Raw genomic sequence first — 13,835 nt, 5'->3', positions numbered from 1 at the left:
ACGTGGAATCTTCAGAAATGATAAAAGGATGTTAGGACGTACAAACTAGGATTAAGGTCAAGTGACACCAATTTTGCTGAAGAACTGAAAATTTTCAAATTGTAGTGATTTTTGGTATTTCTGGTCGGGCTCGGATTCCTCTGAGCCTGCACGTGCAATTATCTCTCTCTCTTACCCGCGAACTCTAGGCAGACGGGTGTGTATTGAAATGCGCAGCATTGTAGCCGTTGTGTTTGTCGAGTTTCTGTAAGTTGTTCTGGTTATTTGTTAATTTATATGTTTCTAAGTGTTTTTCTGGTGTTTTCGTTTGTAGGAAATCACTATTGGCGTCGCTTGTAGGATTTGTCGGCGGCCTTAGGGACAGAGGCGGTGCTCAGGGGACACCGCCTGATATGCCAACATGCAATTAATTTTTGTCAATGTTAAAATAGGCCAGTTTTTTTAACTAATCAATTCTGTGCATTGTTTCTTATCGATAGGGAATCAACAGTGATTTTTATTATGCAACTGTAATTGATTAGTTTGTTATATGTAGATTGTGATAGCTGTGTGGCAGCAGGCCTAGGTTCATTAATTGCTATATTGTTCACATTGCATTGTTGTGTGTATCGCGTGCTAGGCAGTTAGGTGGGTAGATACGGAACGGAAACCGTGGTCGTTTAGTCGAGGGGGGGGGGGGGGGGGGGCTAGGCCGGGTGGCACAGCAGGGGCAGCGTGCAGACAACGCGGGGTGGGGGTGGGGTCAGCACCTGACAGGGTGGATCAGTTGTTCGGTTTTATCACACCTTTTAGACCGCCAGTGTACAATACCCCCGGAGGTACGTGGGGGTAAGGATACTACCTTACTGGGAGAAGTTGAGATGTCCTTGGCCCAGGGGATACTAGGGATCTCGCAAGGGGCGATAGCAGCAATGCTGGAGGTAGACAAAGGTCAGGGTATGCACCAGGGGACGAGGGGGGTCCTGGCTAGGGTAGGTGCCCTGGAGGCTATGTTTGAATGTAGGCGGACAGTTTCTGGAAGGGTTGTCGGGTTCCTTAGGGGGTAGGCACTCCCAGTGACCAGTTCCTAGGGAGGACCACAGTAGTGGGGGGAGGGGGAGCCCCCCCCCCAACCACAGTAGTGACTGATCAATAGCCCACCCGTTTCTGTGGACGAGGCAGTCCGCCTCATTAAGACATACCAGCTTAGTCGTCGCGGTCTCATCCCACGTCGAAATAGGGGAGTGCATTATGTGGCTTGCGACAGTCAGTTATTGGGTAAGGAAAGGTCTCAATCCACCTCACCAGCGCCGCGAAGGGATTCGTATCACCCTAAAACAGTAGAACGCTCGCCTACTCCTGAACGCAGCACGTGAGGTAGGGGGCGGACAATAGGGAGGATAAGGTATCCCAGAAGCGGCAAGGGGGTTCCTCCTCCAAGTCGCGTCAGGGATCTGACACATGTTTTGAATGTAAGCAGCCTGATCATTTTCGAAGGGATTGTCCCAACAGGTCAAGGTCAATGACCCCAACTCGTTCTAGTACAGGGAAGGGTTATGACCACAAGCATGTTTGCTTTGAAAAATCCTCCACAGTGGGTGCAGCGAACAGAGTCATCCCCTCTGAGGTCAGGGGCCCTCGGTATGGGGAGAGCGCTTGGCGTGTGCCAATCAAAGTAAACGGCATTGACGTCGTCGATACGGCAGCCGAGATCACCATTATGTCTCAAAGGATATTGATAGCATGTCTCCCCGCCCCGAGATAACTGCAAGTGTGGATGTTAACTTGGCTGGAAGTGGGGCAACCATGGGGGTGGGTTCCCTGGGATCTGTGAAATTAGATAGTGGGGATGAACAGCTGGAGCACCGTATTTATGTTACCCCATTACAGGATAAGATGCTCCTTGGGATCGACTCTATGCTAAAGCACGGGGTGCAATTGCATTGGGGAGCTGAGGGTCGGGGGTAGCTTTTCCATACAACCGATGCATAAAGCAAGGGCTCACGAGAATATTATGGCACAGCAGATTTCCATGCTCGAACTGTGACATGGAGAAGACAATATGGGGCGGGACAGTTCCTTATTCGTGGCTCAGCAGTTAGCGGGGTGTCCTGGGAGTGTAAGTAACTCTTCCCCAGGGCCTCTGCCCAGGGGGTGATTTTGGTGATTCATCTTTAAATCCAGGTTGGGATAGCTTGTCCGTAGGTCAAGTAGGGGGTTTACACTGAACCATCTCTGCCAGTTATCTTCGACGGGCAGGTTGGTTGTCCCAGCGTGGTGGGTGGGCCATGCCCTAAAGTCCTAAGCAGTAATGGGTTGGTACCTATGGGTCTAAAGTTATGAACAGCTGAAAAAATATTTATATTAGTTGTAGAGGCAAATTAACATCACCGTATTATAACAATTTTGTATCAATATTGACCAAGTCAAGCATGAAAAGGCGATTATAAAGATTATTTCTAGCTCTAGAGTAATTTTTACAAGCGGAAAAGAGATGATATAAATTTTCGTTAAAAATGGCCACACGTAGAAAACGGGGAATTTTTTCGTTTATAAAGATCATAATATGAAGTATACAATTGTGTCTTAGCTTTGTATGAATAATGTCGATGTGATATGTATATATCCAATAACTAAAATATCTTCTATACGGTTCTGAAGTAGGGGGCTTTGAAAACCTCGATGTTGTAGAACGTATACATTTAAAATTTTTAAAACATGTATTCAATTTTTTTTAAAAAGTTCCACGCCAGCGTACATGGTCTATGGCGAAACAGGTCGATTCCATCTCTATATTTTAGTATACTGTAGAATGATTACATATTGTGCCAAACTGTTTTCATGTCAAAAAAATAAAAGTGTATTTTTTAATGTTTTGTATAAACATCTACAGTGTATTTAAATTACACTATGATGGAATTTTAACAAATTCATGGTTAAATTGTATACAGAAAATTCTTAATATGTGTAGTTTATCTTATAGATGACAAGGTCGCAGTATTAACGTAACATTTCCCGTCTGCTTCAACGCCCCATACATCGATCGGCGCATGCTTTACCAGTGAAACAGCAAAAGTAACTTCACGAAAACTGAATTATCCCTGTCTTGTTTCTATTGTGTAATTCTGATGTTAGTACCGCCCATGCGATAACAAGGTGGGAGGAGCTCGTATTATCACATATGCGATAACAAGATCCTGTTGATGATAACCAGATACTATTCCTGAACAACAAAAGAAAATCACTAAATATTTGACAAACATTACAAGATCAGTGTATACAAAAATGGTCCAGTGACATAAATAATTCTTCAAAAAGGCAATTGTACAGAATCTTTAAACAAACATTTGGTTTTGAAAGTTATATAAATAAGCTATCTCCGAAATTCAGAAATATATTGTTATAGTTTCGTACCACAAATCATCGAATACCATTTGAGGTTGTGAGATAGCATGGAATACCACTCTGTGAGAGACTGTTCATTATGTAATAATAACCAAATTGCAGATGAGTTTCATTATATTTTAGAATCTAAAAAACTGTCTGATGTTAGGAAATTATACCTTGGGAAATATTATTCACATAGACCTAATGTTATCAAATTAAAAGATATGTTAACCCAAAAGAAAAAATTGTTTTAAAAAACTCTATGTTTATTTGAAAATTTATGATACCGTCTGTCCTCCCTGATTACCAGATGTGTATTTACTTTTGTTTTTATTCTTCTTTATATAATGTACCTCTGACCAGTGTTATCTAGTATATACATGTACACATATTGTGGGGTTTTTTGGTGTGTTTTTATTTTATAATTTATTCTTTTTCCATATTCACATAATCATCAGTAATAGTAATGAAGATACATATTAATCATTTTATACATTCTCACACTCTTTCACACTACTAGTTCAGCATTATTGGTTGAATACTTCTTATTCTAGGTTACAGATCAAAAATAGTTTTCCAGTTACTATTAATATACACATATTGTGACTGTTTCATGTATCATTGATGGTATGAACTGAACTGGTCTTGTACATTGTACCTTGGAAGGTTTTGTTTAAAGCAGATTTTTCAAGTTACAAGTTAATTCTGAACACAATCGAACAGTTTCTAGTGTTTATCACATCTCAATTTGTTTGAAAGGTGATAATATTTTCTATTAAACAATCTGAAGCGAAAACATGGCACGAGCCTTGTTTACATAACAGAATCGGTGAGTACTGTATCTCTCTTGTAACTTAACAACTGACCTTCAAATTTTTGCTGACTTTTAGAAATACATAAGTTAAGCATTGTAAACATTAAAAATGTGGAAATTAAAATTCGAAAAATATCAGTTCAATTCATGTCCATGTCCCATGAAGAATTTTTGTTGGTTAGAATGATCACAATGAATTTTACCTAGCTCCCCTACCCAAGCCAGATAATCAGTAACAAGTGTTCTTTCCCCACTATTTCACTCCTGTCCAAACAATGGCGATGCATCTGTTGTTTCAAAGAAGATATACTCAACTTTATTGACAAATGTGATTTGTTTTTTAAATTTCGACAACTAAGTCAATAAACAGGTTCCTATCAGATTTCTGCGAATTGTTCCCATTTCGTTAAGGATGATCCCCCTTATCGCTTACTGAATTTGTTGAAATTTTGGTCGACATGTTTATTTTCCAGTTTAAGTGTTAACAGTCCTCACCTCAAGTCAATACGGGAAAGGTGAGAAATTCTGGTCTCATAATTGACAGCTGATTGAAAAGTAATTGGCACGATTGTTCGTCCCCCGTGAGGACATTATCAACATTAGCACAGTTTCTTTGATCTTCGATAATCTTCGCGGGTGTTTAATAACCTGTAAAGTTCAACTCATTAAAATCTTATCGGATTAACGAAGTCTGCTGAAATTTACGGATATGGTTTTAAATACTTATCTTTTATCAGAATTTGAAAATTCTGAATATCTATTTTAAGCTTTTTAATAACATGGCAGAAGCAGCCATGATATTAGTGAATGTATTTTGGATAAAATTATACATACATACACACACAAATGCATGCACACACACACACACACACACACACACACACACACATATATATATATATATATAAAATAGCAATGAACTCTTAAATGAACATAACTGCCCTAAGTGAAGATATATTTAATATAAAGCACACAAAATTTCACTTTATTTGGAATTACCACATGTAATGTTCAAAGAAAGAAAGTAAAGCGGTTCTTCAATGATTAAAACATTTGTTTCTAACAACATTTTAGTGGTAAAAGATAGTTTGATGAATCAAATGCAAATTCAGTCTACCGATAAGTACACATATGTTAGATCAAAGAAACTTTACAACCGATAAGTCTTTTACTCATTCATTTATTGAATCTCATCACCATTATATGTATACAACCGTACACAGAGACAGATAGTTGGTACATATAGACTTAGCAAGTATTGCAAACGTGAAACATAGTAAAAAGTGGGGGAGGGGGGGGGGGGGGTGATGTGAAATGTGTATATTTTCCCCCGTCGTTCATTTCATGTCTAAACAGTTGCAAAAACAATTTTACAGATGTAGAATTAACGAACGATAGACGGTTTTTACAGGATTTTACAAATTCTTAACAGATTTAAGGGAATATGTGATAATTTTTCCCGAACAGACTAGATCATAACAATAGAATGCGAATGATATCTCTTGTACAGAACAATTATATTTACAATTTCGGGGCTTGTTTAACAATCCATGATTTGCTACTTCAAACGGATCTTGAGGATGGACGTGTGAGCCCATTGTTACACCGATTAGCAAGTTGTTTACACAACATCACTATAACAACATTAAATTAATCACATTTAATTACGAAAAAGGGCCTAGATTCAACGGTCCATGATAATTGTCCATTGTAGTTCAAACACAGCTTGTGTTTGGTTTAGCAGCCTTTTGGCCAAGCCAAATTAAAGTAGGGTGATACTTTCGACTCATTACGACTACATTGACGATTAACAATAGGATTAAGTGTCAATTGGAGATGAACGAAGTTGCGGAAGTAATTAAAGAAATTAAAATCCGTAGTATTTAATACCTGACCAGCTCCATTTAGCTCAGATTCTTTTTGACTTTCACGGAGTTAACATTATATGATCTGGAATCTTTAATTCAAATGTCAACAATGTTGCCGAAATCTAAAGTGAAAAGGGCATCGTTTTCTATTGAATTTCTGTCTAGGAGTAGTCATGATGAGAAGGAAGGAGACGAGGAACTTCAGAATCCCGCGCCATCCAACTCTCCAGATAATGCTGTAATGAATCCAATAAACAGATTGGGTCACAGCGGTACACCTTTGTACACGCCAGAAAAAATATCAATTTCCGCATTTGTGTCGCCACCGAAAACTCCCGGAATTAACTGTCCTCTCAGTTTGTCTTCGACATCGTCGACAAATTCATCTGTGAAGAGAAGCCGGGAGGAGTCGTGTGACTCTGGAGTAGAGAGTCCCTCCCCCGACAGATTCCGCCGTATCAGCGAGGCCAGTATATCTTCAAACAGTTCATGTGTCTCAGGTGAGAATTAGTATTAACGACACTTGTTACAAACGAACTCTTCAAAAAATGATGAAAATGAAGACTAAATTTAAATTTATGTATTTATAAGTAAAATGAATACAATTTTCCTTATGGAGTGTAATTTATTCCCATGATTACTCAATTAAGTCCAAACAGGGGAGATTTGTATAGAGAATATAAGGAGGGTAATATGTTTCAACTTTTGAATATCATAAAAAAAACAACAACCAACAATTCCCTTATTTTTAAGAATTTTATATTTGTATTTATCACAACCAAATTAAGCCAAAAACATGTATCAACCCACGCATGTTTTTGTTTTTTGTTTTGGTTTAAGTGTCCTTACATGCAACTAACAATGCATTTGAAATGTAAAAATCCCATTGGTATTATACTACGTTATTTGATATTGTATGCATATATGTTTCAATGGAGAAATGGAAATTAAAAAAAAAAACAGAAAAAAACCCAATCAATTTCAAACTATATTTGATTATATTTATATCTCCTATGTTTGGGCCTTTTGTTTACCAATTGAAATTGTGTATTCTTGAAGATCAAGACGACAGTGACGAACTCCAGAAAAGGAAAAAGGCCCGCACAGCTTTCTCAACAGTGCAGGTTCAAGACCTGGAGAAACGATATCAATTGCAGAAATATCTCCCAGCTAACGAACGCCAGGCACTCGCAGAAAAACTCGGTCTTTCTGATCAGCAGGTAAAACAATAAACTCTTAAACAATAAACTCTTAATGTAAGCGTATATCAAATGTAATGGTATTGAAAATTTGATATGATTAAAAGGGAGAGCAAATCTTTACCATTTTAAAGGCATTTTGCGCATTGTAATTTTGTATTACATGTTTTTCAGGTGAAGACGTGGTTCCAGAACAGACGAATGAAGGAGAAACGGCAAAAGCGGGACGATGAACATGCACGGACCTTCAGTCTGCCAACAGGCGGTGTCGATGTTTCTCAGCTGACCGCTCTAGGACTGCCCTGCCCACCACCATACAACACTAGCGCACCGAATTTCAGACAGCTTCCGGGATCTACACATATTCAACCGAAGTACCCGATCACGTCACCTTTGGGACATTTTCCATCCGTGCTGCCCTATACTGCACAATTTCCAGTGAACCCACCTTATGTACAGGGACGTTCCTACACAATGCTCGCTCCGTATCCGACCTTCTCACCAAACGTCCCTCCACCTCAGTTGGGACAAATTGCTCATGCGCCGGAGAAAAGAGGCGTTTGACATGTTTAAAAATATACTGAGCTTATTTATTTGTGCTAGGAAATCAATATACCTTGTATGTGATGTGACAAGAGTTTTATGTGCCAAATTGTAAATAAAATGTTTTAGCGAAACTTTCACATTCAGTTCTTGCATTCTTTTCTGGATACATGAGGGCATGAACTGCGACGCTGTACTCTAGAGTATGCTTCATGATTGATTGTATATTGTTTAACGTCTCACCCGAGAATATTTCACTCATATGGAGGCGTCACCATTGCCGGTGAAGGGCTGCAAAATTTAGGCCTATGCTTGGCGCTTACGGCCTTTGAGCAGGGAGGGATCTTTATCTTGCCACACCTGCTGTGACACGGGACCAAGGTTTTTGCGGTCTCATCCGAAGTACTGCCTTATCGGTCACCTGAGCACTACTGTATCACTAATCCGAAGGGCTGTGAAATCTAGGAAAAAATTCCTGTTCTGAATATCTAAGCTAAATTCTACTCTTCACTAACAGTATACAACAAAATGTGTTCTTAAGACTTCATTGCCCTACAAAGGTGCATACACTGATGAAAGGCTTTACATAATATAATACCATTAAAACATTAAAAGATATGGCTAACTTAGACCCATCCTACAGTCAAAACCCTGGTTTGTGAAATCCACCATTTTTGTACACCTTTCTGCTATTCCTATGTATGCATTTAAATTTTATACAGTGTCAGTAAACTTAAACATAAATAATATATACTAAGTTCGGTCCAGCCCTCGGGTCAGAACCCCTACCCCTGGGATCATCAAATTTACAATTTTGGTAACGGACTGCCTGCTCTTTCTGAATATTTATTTAGTTTCAATTTAGTATCAATAGCACTAAAGAAGATGTTATTTAAGTGTTTTACTCTTAAACACTATATAGTTAAGTAAGTTTGGCACCACCCTGGGGATCATGAAATTTTCAATTTTGGTAGAGACCTTTCTGCTCTACATCACTATGCATTTAGATTTTTCTTACACGTGCGGTTCTAAAGAAGACGATTTTTGAAAATTGGTTAATTTTGGGCAGTTTTTGCCCCGCCCCTAAGGCCTTAAGGGTGCAGGAATCCTGAAATTTACAATCTATGTCCCCCTTGTGCCAAGGATGCTTCATACCAAATTTGAAAAGTATTGGAATGATAGTTATCAAGAAGAAGTTAAAAAGGTTCAATTGTTAACGGACGAAACCAATTGCATTGTCACCTGAGTTTACTCCGGTGACCTAATAAATGGCTATCATTTCAATTAGAACATTGGAAATGTAAATATATAGGGATGACTTTCAAAATTCTTGATGTATCCGACAAGTATGAAGAAACATAGGAGTAATCAGAAATTAAAATCCGCAATATTGTCAAATTGTTTGATACCTTTAGGAGTTGTCGAACTTTATCCCTAATCTACTGGGGCACACATTGACCTTGAATGAGAACAATGTCGGTGTTTATACCCCCCCCCCCCCCCCCCCCCCCCCCCCCCCCCACACACACACTTTGAAAAACGTGATGTCACGTGCCTGTTTCTTATAGGCGCGTCACAACAGAAGTTATCGCGCCCCTTTCAAATGCATTCAAAATTATTAAAGCTAAAAACTTTACCGGAAAACATTAACTTTCTGTATATCTAAAAGGTATTTTGGAGAGTATTTTACCCCATACCCCTCTTTCTAATTAAGTCTCATATTATATGGGTACAAATCGATGCCAGTTCATAAATTCGTACCATATCCCAAACAGCTGCTCCTTTCAGAGCTTGCTACGGGCACATGTAATCTAGGAGCACCCTTGCAACGCTACAAGGATGCAGTCAAGACTTCTCTCAAAGCCTGTGACTATGGTGGCTGATTTGTGCCACTTTACAATTTGTCGTCTTTTCAAGGCGAAAAGACGACAAAACGATACTTAGCGACTTTTCGCCCCGAAATAACGAAAAGACTAAAAGGCGACAGAACAAAAAGTCGACAAGACAACAAAATGTAGCCGAAAAGACGACAAATAAAACCCGAAAATTAGCGACCTAGTTTGTCGTCTTTTCGCTTGGCGCTTTTTCGTCTTGTCGTCTTTTCGAGACGAAAAGATGACAGAACGAAAAGACGACAAAACGAAAAGTCGACAAAACGATAATTAGCGACTTTTCGTCTCGAAATATTTTCCCGTTATTTTGCTATATGATTTTCTAAGAATTCAATATGAAATTTGCTGTGTTTTCGATAGTTATTAATTACCTTTACAAAAAGGAAACAGCTAAAATTACTGATTTTCACATATTGATATCTCACTGAGATAACTTTCCAGAAGACAAGACTTCATTTCCAAGACCATAGTGTTTTAAGAGAAACTTGTATGAAAAGAATGTAGTTATGGAGCAGAACGAATAGACAGATAGCCAGAAGTTACGCTTGTGATATGATACCATTCCTTCTTTCTCCCATACCCCATGAAATTACCTCCAACCCGATAGCCTCTTCTCCTGATCTAATATGCATGAGTAGAGAATATTCAGTGTTTTGTTGTTGGATATGGAATTTATTACACAAGTGAGACAGGATTCGCGATAGCGAAACACGAGTGAAAATATGAAAAATCTTCTCTCATGAGTGAATAAATTCTATATCCAACAACAAAACATTGGAATTTTTGTTTGTTGCATTTCCTTCGGTTTTTCCTTAAAGAGGTTCGCACCCGAGATTTGGAGTAATATCAATTTTTTGGGAAGTGTGTATTTTTTATTTCTACATTGAAGGAGAATTAGGATATTAAAAAGAAAATCTGGGATCGAATGCTTGTTGTGAGGGATGTGAACTCCTCCGTGCACACAGTACCCCGAAATGCGGGGAAGGGTAGACTAGTCTGCAATAAACCAACAGTTCTTGAGCAGGGGTATTTCCTTGCGGTGTTTCCGGATCTGCTGACCTGGAAGGTGTGATGTCCTCTGGTGTGATGTGCCGTGTCCGATGTCCAAGATAATACCTGTGACGTTTTCATGTGGAAAGTTTGTGACCGTACGTGACTCTGTGATGTGACTTTCCTGTTACTGGATTTTCTGTGATGCGATGTGTGACCGTGACTTTCTGTGTTGTGAACTTTTTGGACTGCTAAATTGCTATGATTTTATAGGGTAAAGTTTATCATACGGTATATCATAGGTGTAATTCATTTATTTGTGATATATATATATATATATATATATATATATATAATTATAATTATATATATATATAGGCACATCACACCCAGAGGACATCACATCTTGCAGGTCAGCTAATTGTAACCTACAGTTCTGCAGGTTCAACTTATCGGAATTTGGACATTCCTCCTTAAAATGGGGGGTGGGGTGGATTTTTGGTATTTCTGGTCGGGCTCGGAGTCCTCTGAGCCTGCACGTGCAATTCTCTCTCTCTTACCCGCGAACTCTAGGGAAGCGGGCGGGTATTGAAATGCGCAGCATTGTAGCCGTTGTGTTTGTCGAGTTTTTGTAAGTTGTTCTGGTTATTTGTTATTATATGTGTTTCTAAGCTCTAAGCATTTTCCCGGTGTTTTCGTTTATAGGAAATCACTTTAAAATCAAAGCCTTCGTGATCTAGAGTTTTTAAATGAAGTGAAAATTGGCATGGATTTTGTCAAGGGGAAAAAAAGTAGTACACAGAAAAAGCCATTTTTATACAGCCAATACTTCGTTTGGGAGACTTTATAATCGGATTTTATAATCATATCTTCTTTTGAAATAATTTTCTGTCCAGTCTTTAATTTACAACTTATATGTACATGTATAGTAAATTAGAGTTCTTTATCCAAGAAATAAAATTCTTTCATGTGAAATGTTGTTTCTCCGAATGGAATAATAAAACATCATTTCACGTCAATAAAAGTATCACGATTTCTGCATTTAACTGTCCTCATGGCTCAAAATTTAATTAGAAATTACATTACAGCAATGGATTCGAAGATAAATGAAGTTGGCTTTTCAACGATATGTAAAGTAAAAAAAAAAAAAATAGATTGATCTATTTATGGCACGTGGGTGTGTGTGTTCTAATTTTATGTTTCATTATATTTTGGGGTAGATGATTGCACAGATGAACTTTTACGTGCTAATTTTCCTCTTTGGCAAGAACCTCTACACCCCCGGCCATCAGAATTTCAAATACATTCATTGCTGTATATGTTATGGATTGAACAATATTTGCTAGATTGCCCGAATTTAATCCATCAGGACTTTTATATTTAGATAGGAAATACCTTAATTTGTGTCCCGCAGCTCCACAACTTTATCTATACTCGGCCCTGCGGTCACATCGTGCTCCTCTGATCTTTCGTCTTTACTGAAAATGAACATTGTTTTCGTGTTTTGGAATTGGGCTCATGATTAAACAGGTTAATAAACTTATCGAGAAAGTCATTTCGTTTCTGTAATTTTGCAATGTTGCCAATCATGGAGTTCAATAGACAGTACCAAGCTTACCATCTTGGCCGCCATGCTTCTATAATCACAATCAGTAAAACGTTTGAAACTTAAGGATGAGAAACAAACGCTGTCTATGCAAGATTGATTAAGATTAATGAAAATTACTTTGAAGGATTGAAAATTCGAAAAATAAAATGTGTAAGAGGCAGCGAATTTTTTTTAAGTCGGTCGGGAAAGTGGAAACCAACATATATTTTATTTTGCCTCAATGTAATCGATTTTATCAATCATATACACTCTGTACATGCACCCGTTAGTATGCTGATTTTATTTCAATCCTCAGCACTGCGAGGTTTTGTGGTACTTCACCTACAACTAGTGACATCTCAATATCAGTTAAAAATTCTCGACGGGACGTAAATCAAACAACCAAACATAAGTACTAGTACACAAGCTAGATTGACACCATATATATACTAAACAAACTATATCTTTGTTTACCACGGGTATATACTAAACAAACCATATCTTTGTTTACCACGGGTATATACTAAACAAACCATATCTTTGTTTACCACGGGTATATACTAAACAAACCATATCTATGTTTACCACGGGTATATACTGAACAAACCATATCTTTGTTTACCACGGGTATATACTAAACAAACCATATCTTTGTTTACCACGGGTATATACTAAACAAACCATATCCTGGTTTACCACGGGTATATACTAAACAAACCATATCCTGGTTTACCACGGGTATATACTAAACAAACCATATCCTGGTTTACCACGGGTATATACTAAACAAACCATATCCTGGTTTACCACGGGTATATACTAAACAAACCATATCCTTGTTTACCACGGGTATATACTAAACAAACCATATCCTGGTTTACCACGTGTGTTGAACATCCCTATCCTTCTCCCTAGACTAACAAACCTAACCTTCGCCCTTGTACACAGCTTAGACTGACAACCATAGCCCATTCACCGCATAGTCCGAAAATCCCAATCCTTCTACACCTGGGCCGGGATTCAAAAACATGTTGAAGTAATGCCTACGTACAAGAAATTTCTTAAATCATTAAAAACAAGAGGCCCACAGGCCTTATCGGTCACCTGAATACTAGTGAAAAAGTATCACTACTCCCACAGGCCTTATCGGTCACCTGAATACTAGTGAAAAAGTATCACTACTCCCACAGGCCTTATCGGTCACCTGAATACTAGTGAAAAAGTATCACTACTCTCACAGGCCTTATCGGTCACCTGAATACTAGTGAAAAAGTATCACTACTTCCATGGGCTATAAAATCTAGAAGAAGAAAAAACAATTCCTGTTCTGAATATCTAAGCTAAATTCTAATGTTCAGCAACAGTATAAAACAAGATATGTTCTTAAAACTTCACTGCCCTCCAAAGTGCATACACTGATGAAAGGCTTTAAATAATAGGTGTATTAACATTTAAACATCAAAACATATGACTAATTTGGACTCATCTTTAAGTCATAAACCTGGGTTTTGATTGAATTCACCATTTTTTTGTACATCCTTTTCTGTTATTCCTAAGTATGCATTTAGATTTTAT

The 13,835-nt window shown here is 38.2% G+C and overlaps 1 protein-coding gene across 1 annotated transcript; it reads left to right on the top strand.

The window, feature by feature from the left end:
- The first annotated feature begins 5,598 nt into the window (after nucleotides 1–5,598).
- LOC130050196 (homeobox protein ceh-30-like) lies at nucleotides 5,599–7,917 on the top strand. Its single transcript, XM_056149423.1, has 3 exons — nucleotides 5,599–6,548; nucleotides 7,108–7,268; nucleotides 7,422–7,917. The coding sequence occupies exons 1-3, from the start codon at nucleotides 6,149–6,151 to the stop codon at nucleotides 7,809–7,811; spliced, it is 951 nt and encodes a 316-aa protein (XP_056005398.1). The 5' UTR covers nucleotides 5,599–6,148; the 3' UTR covers nucleotides 7,812–7,917.
- Nucleotides 7,918–13,835: the final 5,918 nt, after the last annotated feature.

The sequence above is a fragment of the Ostrea edulis genome, chromosome 9, assembly GCF_947568905.1.
Source record: "Ostrea edulis chromosome 9, xbOstEdul1.1, whole genome shotgun sequence".
NCBI classification, from domain to species: Eukaryota; Metazoa; Mollusca; class Bivalvia; order Ostreida; family Ostreidae; genus Ostrea; species Ostrea edulis.
The sequence above is the reverse complement of the archived record's forward strand: the minus strand, read 5'-3'. Positions and strand labels throughout refer to the sequence as shown.